The sequence below is a fragment of the Aricia agestis genome, chromosome 19, assembly GCF_905147365.1.
Source record: "Aricia agestis chromosome 19, ilAriAges1.1, whole genome shotgun sequence".
NCBI lineage: Eukaryota > Metazoa > Arthropoda > Insecta > Lepidoptera > Lycaenidae > Aricia > Aricia agestis.
Genome location: NC_056424.1, coordinates 2509571 through 2523093, shown reverse-complemented (window position 1 = coordinate 2523093; position 13523 = coordinate 2509571). Strand labels below are relative to the sequence as shown.

At 36.1% G+C, this 13523-nt stretch overlaps 2 protein-coding genes across 2 annotated transcripts; one reads left to right on the top strand and one right to left on the bottom strand.

The window, feature by feature from the left end:
- Positions 1–1191: 1191 nt before the first annotated feature.
- On the bottom strand, positions 1192–13285 carry LOC121736824 (metacaspase-2-like). Its single transcript, XM_042128243.1, has 7 exons — positions 13218–13285; positions 12387–12862; positions 10614–12033; positions 9715–9827; positions 2974–3099; positions 2179–2433; positions 1192–1424 (listed from the first exon to the last, which is right to left on the bottom strand). The coding sequence occupies exons 1-7, from the start codon at positions 13231–13233 to the stop codon at positions 1209–1211; spliced, it is 2622 nt and encodes an 873-aa protein (XP_041984177.1). The 5' UTR covers positions 13234–13285; the 3' UTR covers positions 1192–1208.
- On the top strand, positions 8418–9661 carry LOC121736831. The gene is made up of 2 exons (XM_042128251.1): positions 8418–8519; positions 8821–9661. Exons 1-2 carry the CDS (start codon positions 8516–8518, stop codon positions 9300–9302), a joined length of 486 nt encoding a protein of 161 aa, XP_041984185.1. The 5' UTR covers positions 8418–8515; the 3' UTR covers positions 9303–9661.
- Positions 13286–13523: the final 238 nt, after the last annotated feature.

Below are 13523 nucleotides of genomic sequence, written 5' to 3'. Positions count from 1 at the left end.
ATTCCAACGGAAAAATATATTTTTTATAACGGCTAGAGCCAAAGCAATCATGAAAATAGTGAGCCCAAATAATATAGTGTAAAAAGCCATTAGATTAGAACCTAAAACTTATTAAAATAAATCTTAAATCAATTTACAAACACAAGTTGACAAAATATTATGATCTGACATTGTGACTTGTTGACTTGTTGAGCGCTAACAAAGTTATTTTTGAAACGTTTTTAATACTTGCTAAAACTATACGTGCCATGTACTTATTTAAATAGGTCAGCCCATACAGATCCAATTTCTTCTAATGCTATGGTAAAATTTGGTACCTACCAAATCGGTACCAAATACTTAAAAAAAAAACTTTTAAAGCTTTTCCAGTACTATATTGAAGGGAATTCTACCGTCCGCTATTTAATTTCAAAGTGCTGCATTTTATACTTAGCATTTTAATTCTCTTACCGCCGTACTCAGAGACATTTAATTATGATTAACCTTAAATTTAATGAAGAGTTTGACAGATAATGTATGGAGCTTATGTCAAAATTTTGAATTAATTGCATTTAAGTAATTAATGTTCCACTCTGAGTGCAGACTTACTCCTTTTTTCATTGTTAGATTAACTGCCGCACTCAGAGTGGAACATTAATTACTTAAATGTAATTAATTCAAAATTTTGACTTAAGCTCCATACATTATCTGTCAAACTCTTCATTTTAATTGAAGGTTAGTCATAACTTAATGTCTCTGAGTACGGCGGTTAGTCTAGTATTTGTCTTTAATTAATATTTAATCTTCCATTGCTTTCTATCCCTACTCCTAGCCCTACTTCGCCACATCGGTCTTGCACTGCTATTCCAAACTGAAATCTGTTTATCTCCTTTTGCATCATCCTCCCATCTTTTACAAGGTGCCGGACGCCGGTTGGCAGCGGCCAGCGGGCGCCATGAAGCAACCGCAGAGGACGTATCGTCGCGATACACTATTGGTTTCTATGTATTTCTATGAAATACCCATCGCAGCTGGCGACATGAAGCTAGCGACACATCATCGTCGTCTGCTGCCGCTTCATGTAGTCGGCTTCCAACTTGTAAGTATGTACCTTTACCCTTCTTTCTATCTCCGTTGAGAAGTAAGATGAAAGGGATAAGACAACTTTTAAATTTAATTACAATTCTAAAGATGGCAATAAAAAGCCACAAGTACTAAGTAATTTTATTCTAAGACTGCAACAAGTTGAAACACTGTAGCGCCTGGAACGATATCAGGCTATATCCCTCCATGCCTTCCACTATCATTTTGTTCAGTACCTCACTGATCTGAGTGAGGACGCATTTCTTCTTAAAACTACCTTCGCTTACGTCACTCCTGCTCAAATTCCACCTCTTCCTCCAAATCTCTGTTATCGTGCTGCGCTTGAGGCTCTTTTCGTCTTCCTAAAATATGAGAAATATTTATCACTAGATGTTCCGTTCGGCTCCACCCGCGCAAATAGAGCATTTCATGGGAACCGTACATTTCCCGCAAAGGTATATCCTTCCCCGTGATCTACCCTACATATTCTGTGCCCATAAAAATCAATCCAGTGGTCATGTGGTCATTGGTCAGTGGTGGGTGGACATTCAAACAAACAAACTCTTCAACTTTATAAGTAAGTAGGTATTGATTCGTTAAAACACATGAAAATTTCACCAACGTCACCCAAATAGGCTTCTAGGCTTACACGTATATATATTTGTGTCTACTTCTAGAGTCTAGTTGAACGCCTCCGTGGTCTAGTGGTAAGAGCGTCGCTCTCGACTCCGGAGGTCGTGGGTTCGAATCCCGCGTTGGAAACATGTTATTTCCAAGTTTGGTTAGGACAATGCAGGCTGATCACCTGATTGTCTGACAAGTAAGATGATCCATGCGTCGGATGGGAATGTAAAAAGTCGGTCCTGCGCCTGATCTCTCGCCAGTCGTGTCGGTCTTCCGTCCCACTGGGTTATGAGAGTAAAAGGAATAGAGAGTGCTCTTGTGTACTGCGCACACACTTGGGCACTATAAAATTACTCCTGCGTACCTGGCCTGGTTTCAATGAAACCGGCCACCGTCACCGAAACCGGTGTGGGGAGTATTATTATTATTATTAATGTAAATAACAAAACTCTACGATAATATGTTACTTTACCACCTTCAAAATTCACTCACTTGTGATTGTTGTGATGGCTGCGTGCTGGCCTGGCTTGAAGCAGTCGCATTGTATCTCTTCAAGAGCACTTCTAGAGTGTGCAGTATGTAGCACAAGTTCTCCGTTTTCACCAGCTCCAGCTCCAGGAAATCCTTTCTCTGCAGCCGAAGGTGTACCTCTTGGAGGATGGGCAGCATCTTCTCTATCGTGAACTTGGTCACGTTGATCGACCGGTTCAGGTGGAGCAGACGATTGATCTGGTCTTCCTTTTTGAACTGAATACAATTTTATTGTAACTAGATTTCCAAAGATATATCTTACAATGGGTATACGTGGTGGTCGTGCATATAAATTCGGGCATTGACCTTTTGAAAAGGAAAGGGACAAACTGCTAAAGGTGAATGGCCGAATTCATCTCTGTCCTCCAAGATCAGAATTTTAGTGTAATTGGGCAGAATTCAGAAATTGGCCTTACATTTTCCGGAATAAAAAGTATCCTATATCTCAAAGTATCTCCATACCAATTTTTCAGCAAAATCGGTTCAGCGGCTCCAGTGTGAAGAGGTAACAGACAGACAGACACACTTTCGCACAATTATAACTAGCTATTTGACCGAGCTTTGCTTGGTATTCGATAAAACACGAATAAAAAGACATTTTCTAAAAATTATTCCTAGCTAGATCGATTTATCGCCCCCGAAACCCCCTATATACTAAATTTCATGAAAATCGTTGGAGTCGATTCCGAGATTCCAATAATTCAATTAAATCCATGCTTCTGGCACATAATTCTTAACAGTGGGATCAATAATTACCAAATCCTCTGTACGATCTTCTTCATAGATGTCGTTAACAAGTTCCTGCGTCTTCTCGAGGATTTTATCTACAAACTGGGGGTAGTTCTCATAGTCATGTAGCCTGTCTACAAGTTCTCCTAAAATCTGGGAAATAGTAATAATGAATTAAATGAGAAATACTTGTGGCACTCGGGGACTGCCGCGGTGAAGCATAGCATTTTTTACCAGCTTATGCAATTATTTCGCATACGTCTAGTCGCATGCACACAAACACCGTGACGAAGTCTGCCATCTGATTCTGAAACGACGTTAGACGATGCACGGTAGGTACTCCGCACCGCTGTGCTGGTCGGAGTGGGGTTGATAGGTTTATTTACGTTACGGAATTTCTTGATTCGGTCGCCGCGATAACACTTTAAGAGCTATGCAAGAGCTTTAAAGAAATGAAAAAAACTCTAATCGGTAAACCCCAAATTTTCTAGCTGTAAAGCAGTTCGTGGCATAATGTGATCGTAGCGTCCAAAGGTCGACCGATTTTGATCTAAGTAGATTTTTTTTCGTTAGAAATTCTTTGTTAATTATGATCGACGAGTATTCTGGGAAAAAGTTAATCAGCCGGTTGATTTTTTCCAAGCAATTGGGTTTTTTTTATTTTTTTTATTTCTTAACGATTTATGTGTATCGCCACCTTGGGGAAGAAAGGTCGTAAAAGCCATTTTGGCGAAAATGAGTTATGAATACAGTCTTACTTACAATTTTCCGCTCTATCGATTGGTGTATATAACTTTTGTCAATTCGCAAAACAGAGGCTTTTACGACCCACGTGATTTAAGCGTCTAAACAGGCTTTTTGTGGGAATTTACGGTGTCGGAACCAAAAAATATATTATTCCTGTGAATAAGGGTCGTAAAAGATTGTAAGTTTGGGGCAAGCTAGGTGTATTAACAAAGTAAAAATGGTGATTGGTCGTAAAAACCAAAGTTTGGTACACTTTTGATTTACAGCCATATATGGTTAGTAGAATTTGGTTTATACGCCCATAATTCAAATAATATGTACTAGTGCTAAAGTATATACACCCATTTAAAATGCACTCGCGAGGTGGAACTGTCTTTTATCACCTTTAAATTTTTTATATTAAAAAAAAAAACGTAGAGTTAGAGTTAGTTTAATAATAAATTGTACAATAGTGCACAATAATAAAAAGTGCAATTTATATTCTGTTATTGCATGATAAGCGATGTTATTGCGATGGATAACCGGATAGATTTTTTACTTAAAAGAAGAAGAGTGCTCCAATCTCTGTTTTTGGGAAATCAAGAACCTGAAAGGTAAGCTTCTTTATAAAGATAATATTATCACAGAGTATACAGTACTTTATTATATTGTAATACGTATTTTTATTTACCTACTTCTTTTCTTATTTTTTCTATTTTGTTTCGTAAAGAATCATTAGAAAAATATTATTATAATAATATAATTAACTATCCAATTGAAATGACAAACTTAGTGTTCGTATCGAAATGGTCGTAACGAACGTAAGCCGGGATACTACATGGCTTTTACGCCCCAATTTGCTTAAATTATTTTTCTACTTTTAACCTATTAGTGGTTTATACGACGTAGTTTGTAATTTCTTTAGGTTTTAACTTCCTTATTTCGACTTTAATACTAAAGTTTTACTACATAATAATTTCTCCATTATTATAATGAATAATGAATCATAATATTAAAATATGTTATGATTTCTTAAGTTTACGCGAGTATCGCTCATGACTCATGAGTCATGATAGTATAGGTAAGGTTTAAACCCTTACCGATTTTGTCGCGGAACACTATAGTTAATCCCAACGCGTCGAGGAATGTTTATTCAATAATAAAATAAACAAGGAGGATTCGAAGGCCATACGACAATATAAATAATAAATATATCATCATTCTTACGACGACGTAGTTCGGCACCCAAACCAAATCTTTCCCGGGAACAAATGAGTGTATTGCAAAACTTACACTCCAGATCGGATAATACTATTCTCCGCGCAGACAAAGGTAATGCCACGGTGATTATGGATACAACAGATTACAGTGACAAAATACAACGTCTTTTATCGGACGAAAACACTTACGAAAAAGTCAAAACGGACCTCACCAACAAAGTTTTGAAGACAACTCAAAGTCTCATCAAAAAGTACTCCGACTCACTGAATCTGGATCCCAAATTCTTGTTGCCTTCATGCCCTAAACCTCCAAAGTTGTATGGTTTGCCAAAGATACACAAAGCCAATGCTCCTCTTCGGCCAAGTGTAAGCCAAATTATTGACTCACCAACCTACAAACTTGCTCAGCTGGTGGCTACTGTACTCTCATCTCTACGCGGACAGACCAAGGCCTATGTAAAGGATTCCTACCACTTTGTTGATGAGATTAAACATGAAGAACCGGTCAGTTTTGATATACAATCCCTGTTCACTTACCTACCAATACAGCATTGTATCGAAAATGTTACAAGAAGGCCCAGAGAGAACAACTTACCTATTGAATATGCGGACCTGTTAGAACACTGCCTTACATCTGGTTATATGTTATGGAATTATGACTTTTATAGGCAAGTAGATGGTGTAGCGATGGGCCGTTTCACGTGTTGTGGCTGATATTTTTTGGAAGACTTTGAGAAGTTAGCCCTTGAGTCCTCACTTCTACAAGCGGTATGTAGATGACACTTTCACAATATTACCCTCGGACAAAGTATCCATATTCCTTGAGCACCTGAACAGCGTCAACTCCAAAATACAGTTTACAATGGATTTGGAGAAAGATAATTCTTTAGCCTTCTTAGACTAAGGAATCCTGTCTCCTGATGGCACATTGGGTCATACGGTGTATCGCAAACCTACACACACAAATAGATATTTAAAAGTTTCCCATCACCACCCAGCACAGTTATGTACTGTTGGCAAATCTTTATTTCAGCACGAGAAATCTGCGATGAACAGTATGCGGATACTGAGCTTCATCATGTTACACAAGTTCTACGCGACAATAAGCTTCGGATACCACGCAGACAGAGCAGCAGCCGAGTGAACCCGCAACAGTGGAGAGATTACCTGCAGCGTTACCATTTATAACGGGAGTCACTGGTAAAGTTAGCTATATTCTAAGGAAAGCTAAAAACATACTTTAAGCCGCCCAAAAAGATCAGCCAATGTTTACCATCAGTGAAATGCATCTTACCCCTTCAAGATGCAGAAACTACAAACTCCACTGTGATTGTGACCTCTCTTATATAGGACAAAAGAGCCGTCAAAATCCGTATCATGGAATACATTGCAGATGTCAAACACCGTAGGAACACCAAGTCTGCAATTTGTGAACACACACTGGATCAACCTCGCCACTACATTAGATTCGATAAGCCACAAGTACTGGCAAAAGAAGCAAAATACCGTCCAAGAATGATAGGCGAGGCCATAGAAATAAAAAAAAACCAAATTTTAACCGAGAATCTGGTTGTGTTTAACCTGTTGGTTAGCCATCAGCGTCATCTAGCTGCAGTGTTGAACGGTGCCGTCAACAAGTCGGCTAAACGACGTATAGCTGTTTGATTGAATGACTTTTTTAACCAGTCGACTGCGACATATATAAGCTGTAAGCCTGTAACCTTCTAAAGTTTTTTTTTAAGTTAGTTTCAACAATATGTTCACTTTTTTTAACAAAGAAACTTGATTAAAATATGTTTTTTTTTGTTATATTTTCAATTTTTCTACAGTGTAATTTGGAAATTCTATAGTTACTTATCAATAAACTTACTTACTTACTTAATAACTATCACTTTATAAATAAAACTGGATAAATTTTATGTAATTAAATTTATTTCAAACAAAAACCGTCTTGTGTAGGTACACAAGATGGTTTTTGTTACCCAAGTTTATAGTGAAGTAGGTAAAGTTATAGCAGTTACAACTCTGGACGTTCCTATTTACTGATTGTACGACTCTCTCTATTTTATAGTCGTGGTTTTTACGCCCAACAATAGAAAAGTTCATTTAGTTACGACTTATATATTGTATGAAATATCTTAAAAAGTCATGGGGCGTATAAACCATTTTTACGAAAAAATTGGGTCGTAACTCCACGCTTACTTCTAATGTAAGCAATGGACATTAAAATAAGGTTTACCATTCGAAGGGCCATAAAAAAATAATATATGTCACTTAATTGGGCTAAATAATATTAGAAAACAAAAATTTTACAGTCGATTTATTTTTAAAATTTTTGTTTTTTGCTTCTCCTGTAAAGTCGGGTTTTGGTTTTTACGACCTTTCTTCCCCAAGGTGGCGGTATAATGTAATCGCTAATTGGTTTATAGTTTTTGAAACTCATTGTTCCACACCGCTTCACAGCCAATATCAAGGGCAATTCACGGTATAATGCCGTTCGTTTCGCCTTGCCTGTTATGAGGATATTTCATAATGTTGCCCACACAATGAACATTTGCGCAGTTGAATCATTGTCGAGCAGAATTGAGTGGACCGCTTCATGTGAGATGATATCATTGTTATTAATAAAACTTTTTACCTAAGAAATTTAAAAACAATAATTCTCAATTTGCTGGGTACTATGCCAGATGGGGACGACCGGAAAGTTTTTCTTTGTGTCCTCTTCAGGCACAAACGCCTGGATGGATATGATATGGGTTCAGAAAGGACGTAGGATAAGTCTTTACGACGGAAAAATGGACGGTTCCCGCGCAATAGGCTAAACCGCAAAGTTGCGGGTATTGTAGTAATTTCAAAACAGAGGCTATGATAATTCATAATAAGACCAATTTCTCCACGAATCGCTATTTTTTATGATTTTCGTCAACAGTATTATTGTAATAAAAAGTGCTTTTAAATATTATTATTTTGCATGTCTTTGCATATTTCGGCCATTTAAGTACACATTTGGTTGCGTATTTTTTTTATGAAATAAGGGGGCAAACGGGTCACCTGATGGAAAGCAACTTCCGTCGCCCATGGACACACGCAACATCAGAAGAGCTGCAGGTGCGTTACCGGCCTTTTAAGAGGGGAGGTAAGGAAGGAAGTAGGGATAGGAAGGGAGTAGGGATGGGAAGGGTAGGGAATTGGGCCTCCGGTAAACTCGCTCACTCGGCGAAACACAGCGCAAACGCTGTTTTACGCCGGTTATCTGTGAGCCCGTGGTATTTCTCCGGTCGAGGCGGCCCATTCGTGCCTAAACATGGCTCTACCACGTAAAATTAATTTCGGTACTTTGCCAGTGCATAAAATGTCTAGTAGGTAATCTAATAGGTATAGTTAATAGGCTTCACTTTCGTTATAAAGCAAACGTGCTCAGCTCAGCTGTTTCTAGGCAAAATGCGGCCATTTTAAGATAATTTCGGCCACATGGGTGCATATTTCGGGATTTTGACAGTGCATATAATGCAATATCTAGTAATAAACTCCAGACTGCTTGGTGCACTCTCGCATAACGCGCTTGGCTTAAATTTCTTGCGAGTGCGAAACTGCATATTAAACATCTCCATCCAAGGATCACCATGTGTAAGTTTCGTTTGTTGTTATTTTAGAAAAATATTTAAAAATATTGATGTTAAAGATTTTAAGAGAAGTTTAAATCGAGATGCTCATCCTTGCAAAATTTTGTAAAAACCCAAATATACTGAAATTGAAAAAAAATCACGTAATAAGAGGGAATTAAAAAAATCTTTGCTAAATTTCTGAAACTAGGAAGATAAAGGCGGTCTCGGTCTTTGCAGTTAACAGTCAACTCATTGAAACTACTGATCTTTATTTATATCAATAAAAAATCGATTGAGTAAAACCACTTTTTTCACTTTTTCAGGGAAAATAGTATTATACGCTGTGTTGATTATAACAGTTAACGGTTATCCCGTAAACGATGAAGATATAGATAAGAGCAAAGGCAGGACAGATGAAAACGATCTAAACCTCGTCGCATACATCCAAAGCTTCAAGGACGTTATGCTAGACTACGTGAAGTCACAATATCCGAACCTAACCGTTAATGAAATGGAATCCATAAAGGAGGCTCTAGAAGATTTTCTCCATGCCTTCGCTAAGGACCTCAAAGAAGTAGTCGAGAAGACGCATGACAATACAGAAATAGAAGATATCAACGATGGCATACCCGACGCTACGTTCGATGACGTTAAAAAGAACATAAAAAATCAACTACCTAATATGAGTGATGAGGACGCTAGTTTAATAGTGTACAAGTTAAGACGAAATCTAATGATAACACGACACAAAATAGATAAAATTGTAAAAGATTCAGAGACAGCGATGATAGAGAATGATAGTTAATCCATATAAACAGTAAAAATTAGAAAAAGTAACCTAAAAATATAGTAGCTATTTCTGAAATAATTAAATAATAAATATCATCGAATTCAACATTGGTTTCCCAATTTAAAAGTTGATGATTATTAACGAAGAGAATATAATCACTACGTGAATATCTTTGTGAATATTAATTACGCCCACTTAAGATTTTGACACAAGCCATATTATATTCTGTCAAATTCTCAATTTCATTACAGATAAGTAATTAATAATAATAATAGTAATTACTAATTAATAATAGCAATTAATGATAATCGTCTCTGAGTGTCTTTGTAAACTGTTAGTGCTATTTTTAAAATTAAATTGATTTTCCTTTGGTACTGTCCTCTTTTATTGACGACATTTTAGTAAAAAATATACATAACCAACTTACCCGCGAAACTTCTTCAACTATATCCAAAGATCTTTCGATCAGTGGATACTCCACCAAATAGTTCAATAAACAATAACCGGACTCGTTGATTTTAGCGCCTGACAGTTGAGACCCTAAATGGTAGAAAAATAAGGAATACATAGATGAACATGAAAAACCCATACTAATATTATAAAATTTATAAATATGAAAGTGAGTCTGTCTCTCTGTCTGAGTAAAAAGTATGGGTAAACGAATTTTGAACCAAAGGATGGCATCTTGTGACATATGTATAAATTAAAGCCAAATATGTACTAGTTAGTACTACTACAAATTTGGCGCTTAAGATAGACACATATAAGTATACTAACGTGGGTATAATTTGTATACCCACGTATACAGTTTTGGTATTATTATTATACATTTCATTACAATTTACAAGTGGGCTTCAGAGAATGCTATCGTTTAGTCTTGTTCAAGAAGATATTATTAGAACAGCTTGTCACTGTAACTGCAGATTGAAAAGAAACTAAAATTTGACTAGAAAATTTTTTTTTTTTAATCTAATAAGGGGGCAAACGAGCAAACGGGTCACCTGATGGAAAGCAACTTCCGTCGCCCATGGACACTCGCAGCATAAGAAGAGCTGCAGGTGCGTTGCCGGCCTTTTAAGAGTTTTTGTAATTGAGTAATTGGGCCTCCGGTAAACTCACTCACTCGGCGAAACACAGCGCAAGAGCTGTTTCACGCCGGTTTTCTGTGAGAACGTGGTATTTCTCCGGTCGAGCCGGCCCATTCGTGCCGAAGCATGGCTCTCCCACGTATAAAATTACATTAGGGCTCCTTTTTTCCCAATTGAGAAAAATGTATTAAGGTAGTACTGTCAATACAATTTAAAACGAATTCTTTAATATTTCTACCTTGAGAACTTCGTCCACTATCACTAAATCTGTCCTGCCTATTCAAATAATTTTTGACTCTGCTCAATTCCTCAAGAATTTTAAATGTGACTATTTCTTCTGGATCTTCTGCGTCTGATCTTTGTCCGATTTCATTCGGACTATCCAATACTAAATTTCTGCTAGGACACTGCGTTTCGTAGCCTGAACTTAGCTGTCTACACTTACAATTATTTGCAGCTCCATCGCTCTTCGCATTATTATCATTCCCTTTAGCTTTATCTTTTCCCGTACTGTCTTTTAACAAATCGGTTTTGTGCTGAATTTCTGGATCAGTAGATGCAAATGTGAATTGATTATCCGACAAATTAAAATTGTTCTCAATGTTAACAGCCGCAATATCAAATTCAACATACTGAATCCTATTTTGATATTCCGGTATTCGTTCTCTAGGTTGACTGCAGCCAACAAGTGAGTTACTATTCAATTCTAATTCGTTAAGTAGCGAGGTATTTGAAAATGTCAATTTATTCTTAACATTCTGGAATTTATTTTGATTTTCTAGTGGTCGTTCTTTAGGTTTGTTGCTGCTAAGAAGTGAGTTACTGTTTATTTCTAGATCATTGAGAAGTGAGGTACTTGAAAATGTCAATTGATTGTTAACATTCTGGAGTTTATGTTGACTTTCTAGTGGTCGTTCTTTAGGAGAAGGTCTAAGATGTGAGTTACTGTTTATTTCTAGATCATTAAGAAACGAGGTACTTGAAAATGTCGAGTCATTGTTAACATTCTGGAGTTTATGTCGATTTTCTAGTGGTCGTTCTTTAGGTTTGTTGCCGTTAAGAGAAATGTTACTATTTATTTCTATTTCATTAAAAAGAGAGGTATTATTTATTTCATTATTATCTATACATAGAAATCCGTACTCATCTGACGATTTTGATACGCTACTTTTTGATAATTTAATTTTTTTAGTCTTACTATCAACAACTTCGTTAGTACGTAGAGTATCTAAACGACTGATTGTTGTGTTACATTCTCCGTCATTATTATAACTCTTATAAAAAGTATCTTCCGTTCTTGTAATGTTATTTATATTATTGAATACGTTATCGCCATTTCTAACATTAGATACATGTTCAAACTTTTCGATTTTTTTTTTATCACCAACATTAATATTACTATAGCGATTTTGGATCAATTTTTTTGGTACGACGATATCAATATCCTGACTTTGACTTATATGGGTATAATTATCAGTGTATCCATGTACAGTATATAGTTCTGTATTTTGAGTGTCAATACTGTTAGTTGCTTTGTCTCCGAATGAACAAAAAGTGTTATCATTATCCGCAGTAGAAGCCTTGGTTAAGGACGTTTGTGAATTGGATTCTTGCGTTGACTGAGCATGAGCCTTCGAAGTGGACGTGCTGATAAAAATCTAAAATCAAAAATATTTTAAACTAAATGATGCCCGCAACTCTGTTGCGTCAAAATTCGTTTATCGCGTGAGAACCGTATATTTTTCAGGGATAAAAACTATCCTATGTCTTTTCTGGGAATTTTATCAAAATCGGTTCAGCGGCTTAAGTTTCAAGAGGTAACAGGTAGCAAAAAGACCGCCACACTTTCGCATATTTTATCATATTAGTGTGGATATTAGCTTTAGCAGACATATTAAGTCCTGTAATAATAATATACTTATGAATAGCCTGTGGTAATATTTATTTTCCTACTAAAACTATTACTTGTAACTACTACTTTGTTTGTTCTATAGTTATACATTTCAGTTACCTTATTATCATTTATTTTATCTATATCCTTAAATATATCTAATACTTCTTTTATAGATGTCGTTCTTACAAGTTCTTGATGATGATTTTCTTTAATGGTATTAACATCTACCAATATAGACATATTCTCGATTTGAATTCTATTTATGCCTTCCACAGGCCCAAAGCTTTCGTTAATATGCCTTGAATTAGCTTGTGTATTAAAATTACTATCTAATGTAAGGAAATCTTTATCACTAATATTGTTTTCGGGTAAAATGGCTTCAGTTTCAATGTCCAGATTGTTTACGTCATTGATTTCATTATCGCAATTTCCAAAATCACTCTCAGATATAGATACGTCTTCAGATAAATCTTCTCGATATTCCAATTTATTCTTCACATCATTAACATATTCTTCTAAAGAACGACCTAGTGGCTTACTTTTAATAATGGCGAACGCAACGGCGACCATACATTTTTGTAATAAGTGTTTCTCTGAAAAAAGATTGTATTTATTAAAAGGGGAAAGTGTTTCAATTCACTGATGTATACAGGCTATGATATTCTAACATCATTGTATACAGGTGTAACAAAACTAGGTAAGTGATAATACTTTAGGGTGTGTGCTGAAAGAGCAATTTTATGTTATGATTTTTTCCATACAGAAGTAAACATAAAATTACTCTTTCAGCGCTGCTACTTTTACAGTCAACTCTACACTACATACACTTAGCAAAAATTTAATTTAATAAAAAGACACGATAATTTAAATTATGTTTGGTGGAAAAGTAATTTAAATTACATATTTTCTGTGTAATATTATATTATATAAAGTAATATAATTACTCACCATAGTTTTGATTCATATTAGTTACATCATAAAATACCTATTTATGGCTATTTTATTAATTAATGATAGTGATTAGATTTGGAAATGAAAAAAGTCATTCTTTTTTTATTTTTTCCCGCCGCCTGCACCGCGCCGCCAACATGCACTCAACAGCCGCCAAGTTAAACAATCGTAAGTTTTTTTTAGGTTGTTGGCACTGGGGTCTTTGACCGTACCCCGAAACCATTTTGAGGTAGCAAAAGAAAAAAAAGACTGACAGCTGACCATCAGCTGACTGCTGATCCTGCTGTCACTCTGTCAGTTGTC